Source organism: Miniopterus schreibersii (genome assembly GCF_964146895.1).
Source record: "Miniopterus schreibersii genome assembly, chromosome: 7".
NCBI lineage: Eukaryota > Metazoa > Chordata > Mammalia > Chiroptera > Miniopteridae > Miniopterus > Miniopterus schreibersii.
Genome location: NC_138108.1, coordinates 18873292 through 18886387, shown reverse-complemented (window position 1 = coordinate 18886387; position 13096 = coordinate 18873292). Strand labels below are relative to the sequence as shown.

General features: G+C 45.9%; 1 protein-coding gene across 4 annotated transcripts in view; it reads right to left on the bottom strand.

Moving 5' to 3' along the window:
- The window catches only part of KLF7 (KLF transcription factor 7), an 82385-nt gene extending 72327 nt beyond the window's left edge, over window positions 1-10058 (bottom strand). Inside the window, exons 1-2 of one of the 4 annotated variants that reach the window (XM_081141787.1) lie at window positions 9983-10058; window positions 8944-9183 (exon numbers count right to left, since the gene is read on the bottom strand). In XM_081141787.1, the coding sequence (XP_080997913.1) occupies window positions 8944-9045 (102 nt within the window). In that variant the 5' untranslated portion in view covers window positions 9046-9183; window positions 9983-10058. Of the gene's footprint in view, window positions 1-8943; window positions 9635-9982 lie in introns of those variants that run through there. The other 3 variants (XM_081141786.1, XM_081141785.1, XM_081141788.1) reach the window with 3 other exon arrangements.
- Between the last annotated feature and the right edge of the window lie 3038 nt (window positions 10059-13096).

Below are 13096 nucleotides of genomic sequence, written 5' to 3'. Positions count from 1 at the left end.
TCCACCACTGGTTTTGCAAGTCATTTGCTTTGTAGCCACATTGACAAACTTGCTAAATCTTCCTCTGCCTCTATGTGCTCACCTCTGAAAGGGAAATTCTGTAATATCTGCCTGCTCCATAGTTATAGGAGGAATGTGCCAATGACGAGATTGTGAGCAAAATACCCTACTTGAGAACAAAAGCTCAATACAATGTCTGTTAGACTTCCATAAGCAAACAAGAGAAATCATCTCTTGGTCCATATAAAAGAAAACAAGAACCTTGATATAGAGAAGCAGCTGCACAGGTGAGGGTCTGAACAACCTTGGGACGCAGCAGTGAAGCCAGAGACTCCAACTGACTCTGAGCAGCCCTTCAGGTAGCTCACAGAATGAGTCTGCATTGGGGCCCCCTTACAGGAGGCATCTCACCATCACGGGCAGGAACTGTGCTCCGTTAACAGGATCTACAGTGACCAAATGAACCAAGAACAAAAGCTCAAAAGGTAGTAGAAGGAATCTATTTCCACTCCTTTGAACACTGAGTAACTTTGCTGCCTTTCCAAAAATAAGAGCTGACACTATGGCCACTCCATTGAATTCCAGCTAAGCCCGCTCTGGAAGGTGAGGGTGAGAATGGGGGCAGGAGCAGGAGCGGGCAGGCACTCCCTTCCAGAGCAATTGCTGCACGGCTAATTGCCGTTCTCACAGCTGGACTGAGCTTTCCAAAAGGCATCCTTCAACCCCAAGCTCTGAGCTCTCTCCTCATGTTCTGTCTTGCCAACCATACCCCCATCAAAGACAGTTTACAGATGAAAGGATGTAGCTACAGTACATACATTTTGGCAAACATCGCAACCTGAAATAGAGGCATTTCTAAGGCTCCTTTGTGAAGATCACCACAGGCCCACGGTCAGTACCACAAGAGCTAAGCCTTCTATAGACAGAGAGGCAGGCTCCTTGCCTGAATGTCCGAGCAGCAATTCTTCCACAGTTTATTTTTGCTCCTCTTACTAGAAACACGGGTCCTTTGAAATTCCTGATAAACAGAGTCTACTTCCAAACAGTGAGGTTAGTAAGAAATATGGGGAGCTACTACCTAATGCCTATTTGGCATCATCCAGCATATGTTCATACACACACCCATCCCTTTACAGCCACAGCCCAGGCTGAGGTAAGTGGGAACTCATGGTCAAGGGCCTTCCGAGAATGAATTATTTGAAGTGCATCATGGCTGGAGTTTAATGGCCAACACCACAAAGGTACCAGAAACGGAATTTGACCCGGTTAAGCAAACCTCTAGTGGGTCATAGGAAATGTGAGCCAAATGGCACTGCATTAGATACTTTAGGGTGAGGAAAAGCAAAACAGAAAGGATGAAACATTTGGGCAGTCCCTATCAACCAATGAGCTAGATGAACTACATCCACCGCTGCCCTGCTTTATTATAAACCTGTTACACTTAGATTCGTTATACAAAAAATGAACTATTTCCATATGTGGAGTAGGCACCTGCAACTCTGATATATCTGATATTAACCCTGTAAGCCTTGGCTCTGTAGTGGAATAACCTGGAAGCTTTAAAAAACATTTAAACCCAACTGGACACTGGTTTAACTGGTCTGGGGTTAGTGTAGAGAGGGGTGAAAATTCACTGGGCAAAGGAATGAAAAGCAACCCTACGTTTCCTTTCCTCACTAGGGACCTTGTGAAAATTAGACCTGCTTCATCCTTTAGCTCTAAAAGGACTTTTTAAAAACCTCCCAGGAGCTGACTTTCTTCCTAACTGCTTATCACAATATTCAGTATTTTCTGTTTAAATCTATACAACATTACAACCTCACTGTCTATCCAATCCCCTCAAGAAATTTAAAAACGCTTCCAAAAAGATTCTTCTGAGTTGGCACATGACCACTGCAGTCCCTTTATTGGAAAGGTGTCAGACAAAGCCATTCACATTTGATGCTTTCTACATAAAATCTCAGTTCTATCATCCAGCCAGCTCCCGGCCGTGTTACCTCAATGCCCCCCCTTTACTCCCACTCCATTTGTTATTATTTAAGTGACAGTACATTTTTTGAAATAAGACTCGAGTTATAATTGGGAGCGTTTGTTGTTCTGTTTTGTTTTTCACAACAGTGTCCATTTTCCAGGTTACCACACATTCTTAAAAGCGGGAAAGGGATTAAGTTACATATATAAGCCCTCTCCAAGATGTTCACTTAGGGCTCAGACAATTCCAAACATCCATCTCGACTAGCTTTAACAATCACTCGGTACAACCCTAGAGTTTTAGAATTGAGGAAACCAAGACCCTTTTAGGATACAAAATTCTAAGAGCCTATGTTCCTAGCTTTGGTACAAGGCCTGGGGCTTGACTTTCAATATGACCCTCAGGAAATGTCAATAAACCCATATTCAGAAATAGATATTGCCTATGGCTCTACATTTATTATGTTAATTATCTCTAATCACTTCCGAATGTCAGACATGGATGCTGTTTCCTGGCCATTACGGACAGACATGTGTTATCACACTGTATACTCATTTGTTCTAAAAGGGCTACCAGCCCCTGACGTGCCATTAGCTAAAAGCACAACAGAACTTAGTAAAATTCAAACATGTTTTATAAACAAGGTTGTAACAAAATGGGTAAATACAAATAGGTACAGTTCAGTATTCAAAAACTTGGAGGACTTTAAATTTCTTTCTCTCTCTCTCTCTCTCTTTTTTTTTTGGCAATTGTATTCTAGTTTTATATCGCTTAATTTTGAACATGCTTACTCTCCCCTACTGGAGTCAAGCTCATCCAAGGCAGAATCTGGACCCAATTCAACTTTGCATCACCCAAACAGTATTTTGCACATAACTAGAATCAAGGAATGAGGCATTTACTGTGAAATATTTTCCATATTTTAATATAAACAAAGAAAACCCCACCAGGTGTGATTGGGTGCATCTACCAGCTCAATCGGGAATGGTTTCGCTATAAAATCAGAAGTCACTCAGATCTCCCAGGGCCACTGCTGTTCAGCTGTAACCTCACACATGAAAACATCACACATGTGGTGGACAAGGCAGCTGGAAGCTGCTCTAATGGAGAGCCCAACAGACACAATACACTTAGCAGGACCAAGTTCTCAGGGTCACACCAAAATACCAAGTAAGGAAACCAAAAGGAACTCAAGGCAGTAAAAATAATTCTCCAAATCAGCAGCAGAAAATAAAGGCAAAGTAGGGGGAGGAGCAAGGTCATGACCAATGTTAGGTAAAAGCATGTCCTATTAACTGCAATACTTTATTTCGGGAACTCTTTTTTTATTGTTGACAGTATTATAGATGTTCCTCCCCCTTCCTCCCCCTCCACCCAGCCCCCGCCCCACCCCAGGCCTTCACCACACTATTGTCTGTGTCCATGGGTTATACATATATGCATATAAATTCTTTGGTTAATCTCTTCCTTCCCCCCGCTCCCCTCCCCTTTGAGATCCATTTTGCTTAGCATAATAATCTTACACTAAATTGAATAAGGATGTTTTCTCATGTGGATGTCAAGGTAACACACAACGTAATTGGGCAAGGAGTGTTTCTTAACTTGTCAGTGTTACCTGTAACTTTAATGATTACATACTGTCACTCGTTCAATGAATCTAACAGCATTAGTGGTTGTGGAGGTTCCTAATCACTGTACTTGGCAAGATTTGGCAAGTTGGGTTAAAACGTCTCCACCTGTTTATGCAAAGCAAGCGCTAATTGATTTTGCGAAAGCAAACGGATTTATTTGTAGAGACTAAATCTCCACCCCTCACCCTTCTGGCATCACTCAGGTTAAATTGGGGAGCTGTCCTAAACTTTCAGCAAATCCCAATTGTAGCACACATGCTAGCTGACATAACTGAGTGAACCAGAATCAGAGGCGATTTCTGCATTTGCCAGTCTCAGTGTCCAGCAAAGGTGATAAAAACCCCTTACTGGCTACTACAAACTCCAGAGATAGGGGGCATCTACTAACCCACATGGTCAGCTATCCTACTAACATGAGCCAGTTGGGATGGCCAGAGTTAACTGCATTCTTCTTTCCCCAACAGACACGGAGTGATTAAAGAAGACTGCAATGCCTTCTTGTACTCAAATTTTAAAACACAGGAATTCTCTGAAGGGGGAAGAATCTGAAGATATATAAGAGAATGGCTACTAAAAGCCCCATTAGGACCCTCTCTAAACTCTTCTCGTTTAAGTGGACAGGCAAATAGCCCCCACTGGCATTTATGTTTAGAATGGGCTGGGAGGGAGCAAGAGCCCACATTTGAAGGCTGAAGGCTGAAGGTCTCTGACATACCCATACATAAATCATTTCAGGGTGAGGCTGTCACAGTGCATCTTCTGCTCTGCCCTTTAAATGGATTGGACCCCAACATCACATTCTCCGTCAGGGTAAGAAGTGGGGGTGGGAGTTTCATGGAGAACAAAGAAGTCACCACTTCCTTAATAACCCCCCCCCCAACGCCCACTGAAGACAGATGTATTAAAAATATCTGCATTGTGACATTCAGCCACTTTGAGATACCAAACTGCAAACAGGTTGACCGAATGATAATGTTTGAGAAGCCCTACACCTACACAAAGATGTATCTATTGAAAAGAACACGGGGATGAATCTATCAAAGAAAGGCTAAGTGTGTGATTGATTGCATTCACATGTGCTTTCATTTGTAAAGCTACCTTTATTTAGTGATTGCATCCTTACACAGAAAATTTGGATAACGGGCAGTTCCAATTTTTTTTTTCATATACCAAGACACTGTTTCAAATAAAAAATACACAGATTTATGGTAACTGAAGAGCACACAAATCACTTTTTTTTTTTAAAAGCAGCAGCTATTTTATCCTTTCAGTGTGGTTAGCAAGGCTCCTTTGTGTCTACAAATTTCCCTGGGTGGTGCTGTTGCCAAGAAATTCTAATTCATGACAAGGGTTTCTGCAAATTGGGGAGAGAGGCAAACCTGCGGATGCAGGGACCCTCCAGTGTGCTTTGTCTTTCTCGCTGCTCTGGCCTATAGAAGGCAGTGTGCAAAGGCAGGATCACCTTATAGAGGGAGAAGCAATGTAGCTCACAGATCCAATTCCATCCCTAGTACCATGAGGCTGTTCTTGGAAGGCAACCATTTTTGTAGGTTGTCCCCTAGAGATGCCTCATACCAAAGGCCCTTGTAAAAGTGTTTCAGGATGTCTGCAACCAAGTTGAAACTGCAGTGCTATGGGGACGTTTTAGTTCTTACAGTAGCCAAGTATGCCATTAGTGTAAAACAATGGGGAAATGGGGGAGGAGGGAGGAATATTCTATGATTTATTTATTTGTTTCCAGTAGCAGTGGAAAATTTTCTCTGAGCCAAAGGGAGGCCTGAAACTGACCCCATCTGCCAATTATGAATCAGCATTAACAACAAGCATAATTCCGTAAGAGTTTTCAAGTAAACATACCACGCTCCTCAATGGCATGAAGCACAGCTAAGTGCAAATAAGACTCAGCATAGCTAAGTGCAAATCATTACTTGACCTGCACTTACGGAATAGCAGGCTGGGTATAAAGAACATACTCAAATTCTAAAAATCTTTGTAGCTTCCCAAAGACAAACAACCAAGAATACTGTATCAAATCCTTTTTATTTATAAGTCAACGGTGGGTCCGGAAAAATCATGACTTCTATTGCCAACAAAACTCATGAACCGCTCTCCCTTTATCCATCACCAGGCAGTACCCTACAAGCTACTCCAGCTTCTGTCACACCTTTGACTTTTTCCTACTTTTGCTCAGACAGCTCTTGGAAAATTTTCCTGCAAGTTTCCAAAGAGGTTAAGGCTGGTAGCCTTAAGACTTGTGCGTCAGCTGAATTCCATAAAATAATAGACCACATAAGCACAGTGTAATTTATAGTTACATGACAGGCAGAGATGATGTTACTTGGGCCAAGTGCTTAAGTATGCAGTCAGAGCCCAGGAATGGAGAGCAGTTAATGCAGGAAGTCCATCTGAATTTTAAAATTATACTAGAAATGATTTTCAGAGTTGGAGTTATATGTGGATAAGGCATCATTGTCTGAAAACTTAATGTCAAAATATGAATCCATGACAGGAGGGCCATCATAGGCTCACTGACTATTAAGCAGGACAGTTATCCCAGACCCTACGTTTAAAATAAAATCCCCAAATAGTTCATCTTCAATTTTCAAATGCACAGATGTTCTTGGGTTTATCATCCAAGCCATTCTTTCTCTACAAATGAAATCAAATCAGATTATTGGAATCTCTGTATTTTGCTCATCTCCTTAAGGCCAGGTACACTGTTCATTTTCAGAACATCTAATAATTGGTCCGTATTTGACCTCCAAAATCTGATTACTCCAGAGCATGAGGAAACTTCCTCCTGCCTGGGGTTCTTTGTAGCAACCTTCTTGAGCCTTTTTGAGCAAAGGAGTCTCAAAATTTCACCATCTGATGGTTGTATTTGGAACCAACAGTTGCATATAACCATCCCCCCTCCTTACACTAAGAATGGGCAAGGGGGGCAGGGAAAGAGAGGAAGGAAGAGATAGAGGTTGGAGGTTTTGTCATCAGTATGAACTTAAGAGTCAGAGTCACCGTTATATAGAGCAGTTGTGACTATAGAGTCCCCAGCAGAAAGCTCCTCGGAGCAATATGCTATTTAGGAGTGCTTCTTCACAAGTTATGTTTCGGTATGGACTATGTGTATGCCTCTGACATAGCTTGGCAAAAGGTTTTAAGATGAGGGTAGTTGGCAATTGGAGAGGGTTAGGGCAAGACATACAGAGGGAGCTGTGTGTGTGTGGGGGGGGAATTCCTTTGCCTGCTGATAGAAACTATGAAAGAGGTTCCTTGAAGGGGGTGGACTGAGCCGGGAGGGAGGACAGGGGGTAAGGAAAAGCTGAGAAGGCTTCTGAGGAAACAATAGATCTACTACATCCCCTAATTATCAATCCAATGATGTTTCTTTATAGATCTAGACTTTCTCCTGGATGGTCTAACCTGATCTAGAAAAGCAGGTTTCCTCTGGAGAGGCCTTCCCCCAAAGCAGGCTTTACTACTATGAAAACTTGAACCAAAACAAAGTTGTGTGATTCATCAGGAGGGAACGTTGAAACAAATAAAGCCAAGTTTCTTCTCTCCAACACTGTTTAACAGTTAGTCACAAACAAGAGCTGCCTTAGGCAGGCTGACTAAATCAACAGATTCCCTTCCTAACCTGTCTAGACAGTTGTTAATACCCAACCATTTGACACCAGTGGACTGACAGTGTGAAATGAAGGCTATTTCAGAAAATGAAATTCTAGCATTTCAGTTTAATTAGGATGTGAGATAAAAGGAGGAAGAAGGTGTCCTGAGACCCTTCATGAGATAGTCTTGTTAAGGATGGGAGAAAGGATTCACTGAAGAAACACCTTATGCTAAAAACGTGAGAACTGTGTGCGCATTTAGAGAGAGAGAGACAAAGTCAAGGATATCTGCCACCCTCCTTGGGCAGCAATGCATGTGTGGACACACAGACACCAGAGGCCAATACCTGGAGGAAAACTGGCAGCCTCTAATCAGGGTCAGCAGCAACTAGTAACAATGGTACAGTCAGAGGATCAGCTTTACCACTCGGCTGGTTGTACCAGAAGCCAAACCTCACTCTCTAAAGCAGTAACTGTTACATCCCAGCCTCAAACTGGCAAATCCTGCTTTGGATCCTGGCAGAGGAAAATCAACCGTTCATTAGCCTTAACAAGCTGCTGTCACGGAGCGGAGAAGTTACAAGAGCAGCCACACACCAAGCCTCTCGCAGCCCTCCCCAAGGGCAAGCGGGCTTCTCCAAGATGGACTGTGCAAGTCCACACTTCCGATGTGTAAATCCAGACGGTTTTCTTGGACTTTCTTTCGTGCACATTGTAGAATTTTCAAAAAACACCCATGTCCCCCACCTCCCACCCACCATCTTTCCTGCAGAATGTCCCCTCAGCAGCTCCTAATCTTCGCTGAGAAAACCAGTTTCCGCAGCAGATCGCTAGTACTTTTCACTGACCAGCACTTTATTCCACTTCACAAAGCCCAGTGAACTTGTCACCAGCCCCACTCTGCCCTCACCGGGACGCCTAGCCAACTTGGCATTGGTGCCCTTCAGCATCCTAGGAGTTTCTTAACTAGTCCTCTAAGACAAAGTCAGAGCCATGGAAGCACACACTGTCCTTTGTCGGAGGCTGTGCTGTCTAACTGGAGAGGGACCCCAAACAACAAAAAAAGAGAAACAAGGACACACGGTGAGGGTGTTTTCTTTCTGGAGGCTTTGCACCGGGGAAACCCTCAGTGCACGGTCAGCGTTAGACGGACACGTCTCCCGTGCTCCTCCGAGATATCCTTGAGTATCTTTTGTCGCTGGGCTCCTCTAGCTGCTGCCCACCTGCCCATCTCAAAATCAAGTTCCTATTCTTTATTGACACTACCCCCCCCCCAACCTGACGGTCGTCAGCACCAGCGGAAAGGGATGAACCTGATTTAAGGTACCGAGCAGGTAGAGCCCGTGCACGGAGGGGCGCGGCGCGGGATCTTGTGAGCCACGGCTCGTAAAACCCTAAACCACATTCCCACTCGGCTCCTCCGAACCCCAGAAGTTAGCCAGGGCTCTGCTGGGGGACACTGAGCCCGACGACGTGTGCGCAGGGATGTGTGTTGGTGACTGAAACGCAGGCAGCTCGCCCGGCTGCTCCGCTCGGCACACTACGGGGTTAGGGGGCGGGTGGAGAGGTAAACGCGGATGACTGCTTCCGAAAACATTTTAAACAACAAACAGCCAAAAACGGGGGGGAAATCAAACAAACCAAAAAAATTCAAACCCGAAGCCCACACCAACGCAGCCCCGGCGTCTCCGCCGCCACCGCACGATTTACACAAGTAATTTAAATCATTCACCTGCTGCCAGGTCTCCTCCAGGGATGGCAAAGCTGAGAAGTAGCCGGTGTCGTGGACAAGTTGTAGCTCCTGGAATATACTATAACTAGCCAACACGTCCATGCTGCTGCTGCCGGGCAAAACGGGAGGAGAAACCCTCCCCCGAACACAGTTGGGTCTGTTTGTTTGTCAGTCTGTCTGGCTCACCCCCCAAGAAGGCAGACATCCAGTGGCCCTTTTGTTTTGTTTTGTTTCAGTCAACTAAAAAGGAAAAAAAAAAAAAAAAATCAATGCAGGAGAGAGGGAGAGAGGAGGTGAGAGAGAAGAGAGTGAGTGGGGTGGATGGAGAGAGGCATCCAGCGTGTACAGTGCAGACGGCTGCCAGGAAAAGGGGACTTCTCCACGGGAGTAACAATTCCCTTCCAGGGCTCTAATCACTCCAGCTCGTGGATCAGGAAGGGGGATGCAAACTCACTGACACGAAGCTGCCATCTATTTCTGCAGCGCTGTTCGCTCCTAATGCAATCTTTGCTCTTTATTTTGGGAGGTTGCATTTTTTTTTTTTCTCGCGATCGCTTCCCTCCCCACCCCCCTTCCCTTCCCTCCCCACCCCACCCCCACCCCATCCTTGCTAGTTTGTAGTCTCTCCCCCCTCCACCTCCTTTTCTCCTCCTCCAGCTCTTCCCCCTCCCCAAACTCCCTCCCTCCCCCCGGCGCTCCGCGCAGCCGTGGGATCTCGGAGGAGGGCGTCCATTAGGCCGCTTGTGACCATGTAAGGTAAACAGGGGGCTCATGAAGTCACTGAGGACCAATGGGCAGCGCGGAGCGGGGCCCGAGGCGGGGCTTGGCCCGGGCGGCGAGCGCGGATTGGCCCGCCGAGGATCTCCCTGCTGCCTTACAAGGCGGTGCGAGGCGAGCTATTTTTAGAGGGCTATATAAGGGGGCTGAGGCTGCTGCTCCGCGGGCCCGGAGCGCGAGCGCCAGGCACGGGGAGGGTCATGGCGACAGTCGCGCCGGTACCGGGGACGCCCGGGCAGCCGGACTCGGGCCCAGCACCGACCTCAGAACCTCGCCTTGGCGCCTGGTGGAGCCCAGGGAGCCCGGAGCTCGCGCCTCTCGGAAGGTCGCCGTTCCGACGCGGACGCGGCCGGTCGGGACGTGCCAGTCCAGAATGCGGGGTTAGGATGCCTCCTGGAGGCGGAGCGGGGCGGCGGGCCGGCCGAGAAGCCGTCGGCGGGGAGAGGACACTTCCCGCCGCTCCGCCTCGCTCCTCGGCGCGGGGGCCTCCGGAGCCGCGAGAGGGGCCGTGCAGGGGGAGGTCCTCGCTTACTAAAAAGTAAACCGAAAATGAACCCCAAAGCCGCTTCACAAATTCCCCACGGGCTGCCGGGGTGCAGAGCACACGCGCTAGAGAAGGAAGCGCTACACAATGGCACCGAACAAAAGCGAGCGGCGTAGGCACCGCGGCCGCCCCGCCCCCGCGCCGCGCCCGCGCCCGCGCCCGCCCCGCGCGTCCCCGCCCCGCGCGCGCCCGCCTGCGCGCCGCCGCCCGCCGGCCCCCTCGGATGCCCCGCGGGCACCGGTGGGGACTCCGACTCCCAGTTAGCGTTGATTGAGGGGACATTTCGCTTGAGTGTGTATTTAAAAATACAGGGAGCCTGGGTAGATATGGGGCGCACAGGGAGCCGGCAGCTTCCTAAGGGGTTTAAACGTGACGCTCCCCGTGTGGCTTCGGGGTGTCTGCCAGGAGGTGAAACCGTATTGCACTGCGGAGCTGGCATGAAGAGATGTATAGATAGCGAGCCTTTTATCTCTTAGGCGAAAACCTTGCACAAGGCTTGTGTTAGGGTTGACCACTTGTTTTCTTGACCTTAAATGGTTAGTGCAGTTCGAGCGTCCCCCAAATGCACTGTGAGCTGAACTTCCACTTTTGGAATCATTGCAGAATTCGGCACTTATTCAGCAATGAGAAATTTAATTCTTCCCGTAATGGAAGAAAGACATCCACCTTAATGGCCTTTCTCACCTTTCTCTCCTTCTGACTTATGTGGGACTCCATATCACAATGTTTGAAAGATTCTGCTTTCTAGAGAGAGCACAATTTGAAATTCAGTATTTGCTAGGGGAGATTAAACAGGAATTACTAGGATTGAGGAAAGTCTGGTTTGTTTACCTTTTGGTATCTGGAATTCTGTTTATCAGACCTACAACATCCATTGTATAATTGGTGTAGAGTATATGAATGGAATGCATGAGGATCTTGGTATATTTAGCATTATGTATACACATTTGTGGTGCTAGATGATAAATGATATAAAAAGGTTAAAAGTCATAAACGAATAAGATGATATGATAGCACACGTATGTGTTAGCACCAGCGTGAGAGGGCAGCTCTGCCGCTCTGGAAGATGGGATGGGCCTTTCTCAGAAGTGGGAAATCACTTAGAGCCATCACATGCCGATTAATGAATGCATTAACTTGATCCTTGTGGTCATTGGTGCTGCGCTTACTGTATGACTTTGAGCAACTTACTAGTTCAGACCCTCTGCCTACCCATCTCAGAAATAAGAATAGTGGTATCTACCTTGCCTAGTTGCTATGAAGAGTCAAAATAATGTTAGTAAGTTACCTAGTGCTATTAGGTGAATACCGAATGTGAGCCATTGTTATCTCCTGGCTTTAGCAAAGTAAGCAAAATAATATCTCAACTAATCGGACCCGTAGAGGTACATATCAGAGTCTTGGAGAGAGGGAGGGGAGGTAGAAGCCCCTTGCCAATTTGTAATAAGATCCCCTCCACACCCACCCCATGCTGTTCCTGTTGTGTGTGGGGATGGGGAGGAGGCCATTGAGAAGCACTGGGACAGAAATCAAGTTCATGGGGAAGTACTAGGGGAAGGAGAGGAACTCAGATATAGGAAACTCCGGAGGCAAAAGACCAAAGCCTACAATTTGATGTTTGAGACTCAAGCAAACTTAATTTTTGTTTTAGTGTTACACGATTACCATTTGTTTAGCAAAATATGACATACCTGTTAACTTGTGAATTTGAAGATTTTACAAATAATAGTTAATATTTGTTAAGCACTTTCAATGTGCTGGGCTGTATGGGCATGTGAACATTTTCATCCTCATGACAACCCCGAGATAGGTATATTTATTACCTCCAAATTTATGGATGAAGAGACCCAGGCTTAGAAATATTACATTGGTCAATCAGGGTCAGATACCTAACAGGCAGTTGAGCAGGGGTTCAAATCCAGAAGCATCTGACTTTCAAGATCGTGTGCTGCATGGGGCTCTCTGTGCAGGAAAAGACAGAGTTTCTTGCTTTTAAGTAAAGATTTGTTTATAAAAATTGCCTGGGTGTGGAGAAGGGGGGCTTTCATGGAGGTTTTCCCCATGTAAATATCAGCCATCTAACTTACAGAACTCAACCAGAATTTGACAATGTAAATTATGAAAACCTCATGACTTTTTCAAAACTTTACAGGATATTTTAGAATTCACCCTGAGAGATTTACACAAGGTGCTCCTAAAAGTACATTTCAATATTAGTCACATTTAGCTACTTTTTACAGCCTAACTACTTTTTATAGCCTGAAGACCCTGGGTGCACATTGCAAAACACATGCAAAGGTTCTGAGTGTAGAAAATAAGCAACAAATTAAGATCACAAGGGAACTTTGGCAGTCAAACAAACCCAAAATAAACAGCACTGCTATAACTACTGCGTATTTTTTAAAATATATTTTTATTGATTTTTAGAGAGGGAGGGAGGGAGAGGAGAGAGAGGGAGAAGCATTGATGTGAGGGAGAAACATCAATCTGTTGCCTCTGGTACCGGTGACCTTTTGGTGCCCTGGAGGACACTCGGACAACTGAGCCACACCAGCCAGGGTTATAACTACTGCATATTGAATGCCTTCTCTGTACGTGACATTTTACACAGGTTCCCGTCTGACCTCCACCATAACCTTGCTCAGTACCGTATATGTCTGTTAAGTGGCAGTAGCAGATTCAAGTATAAGTCTGACTCCAAGTTGACTCCAAAGTCTGTGTCCTCTCTACATAAGTTGCTTTTGGAGACACTAATATTATTTTTAATGTCACCCTTTGGAAGTGATCCTACAGGAAACACCTAAGAGTAAATAGGTTAACCCCCAAGAATTA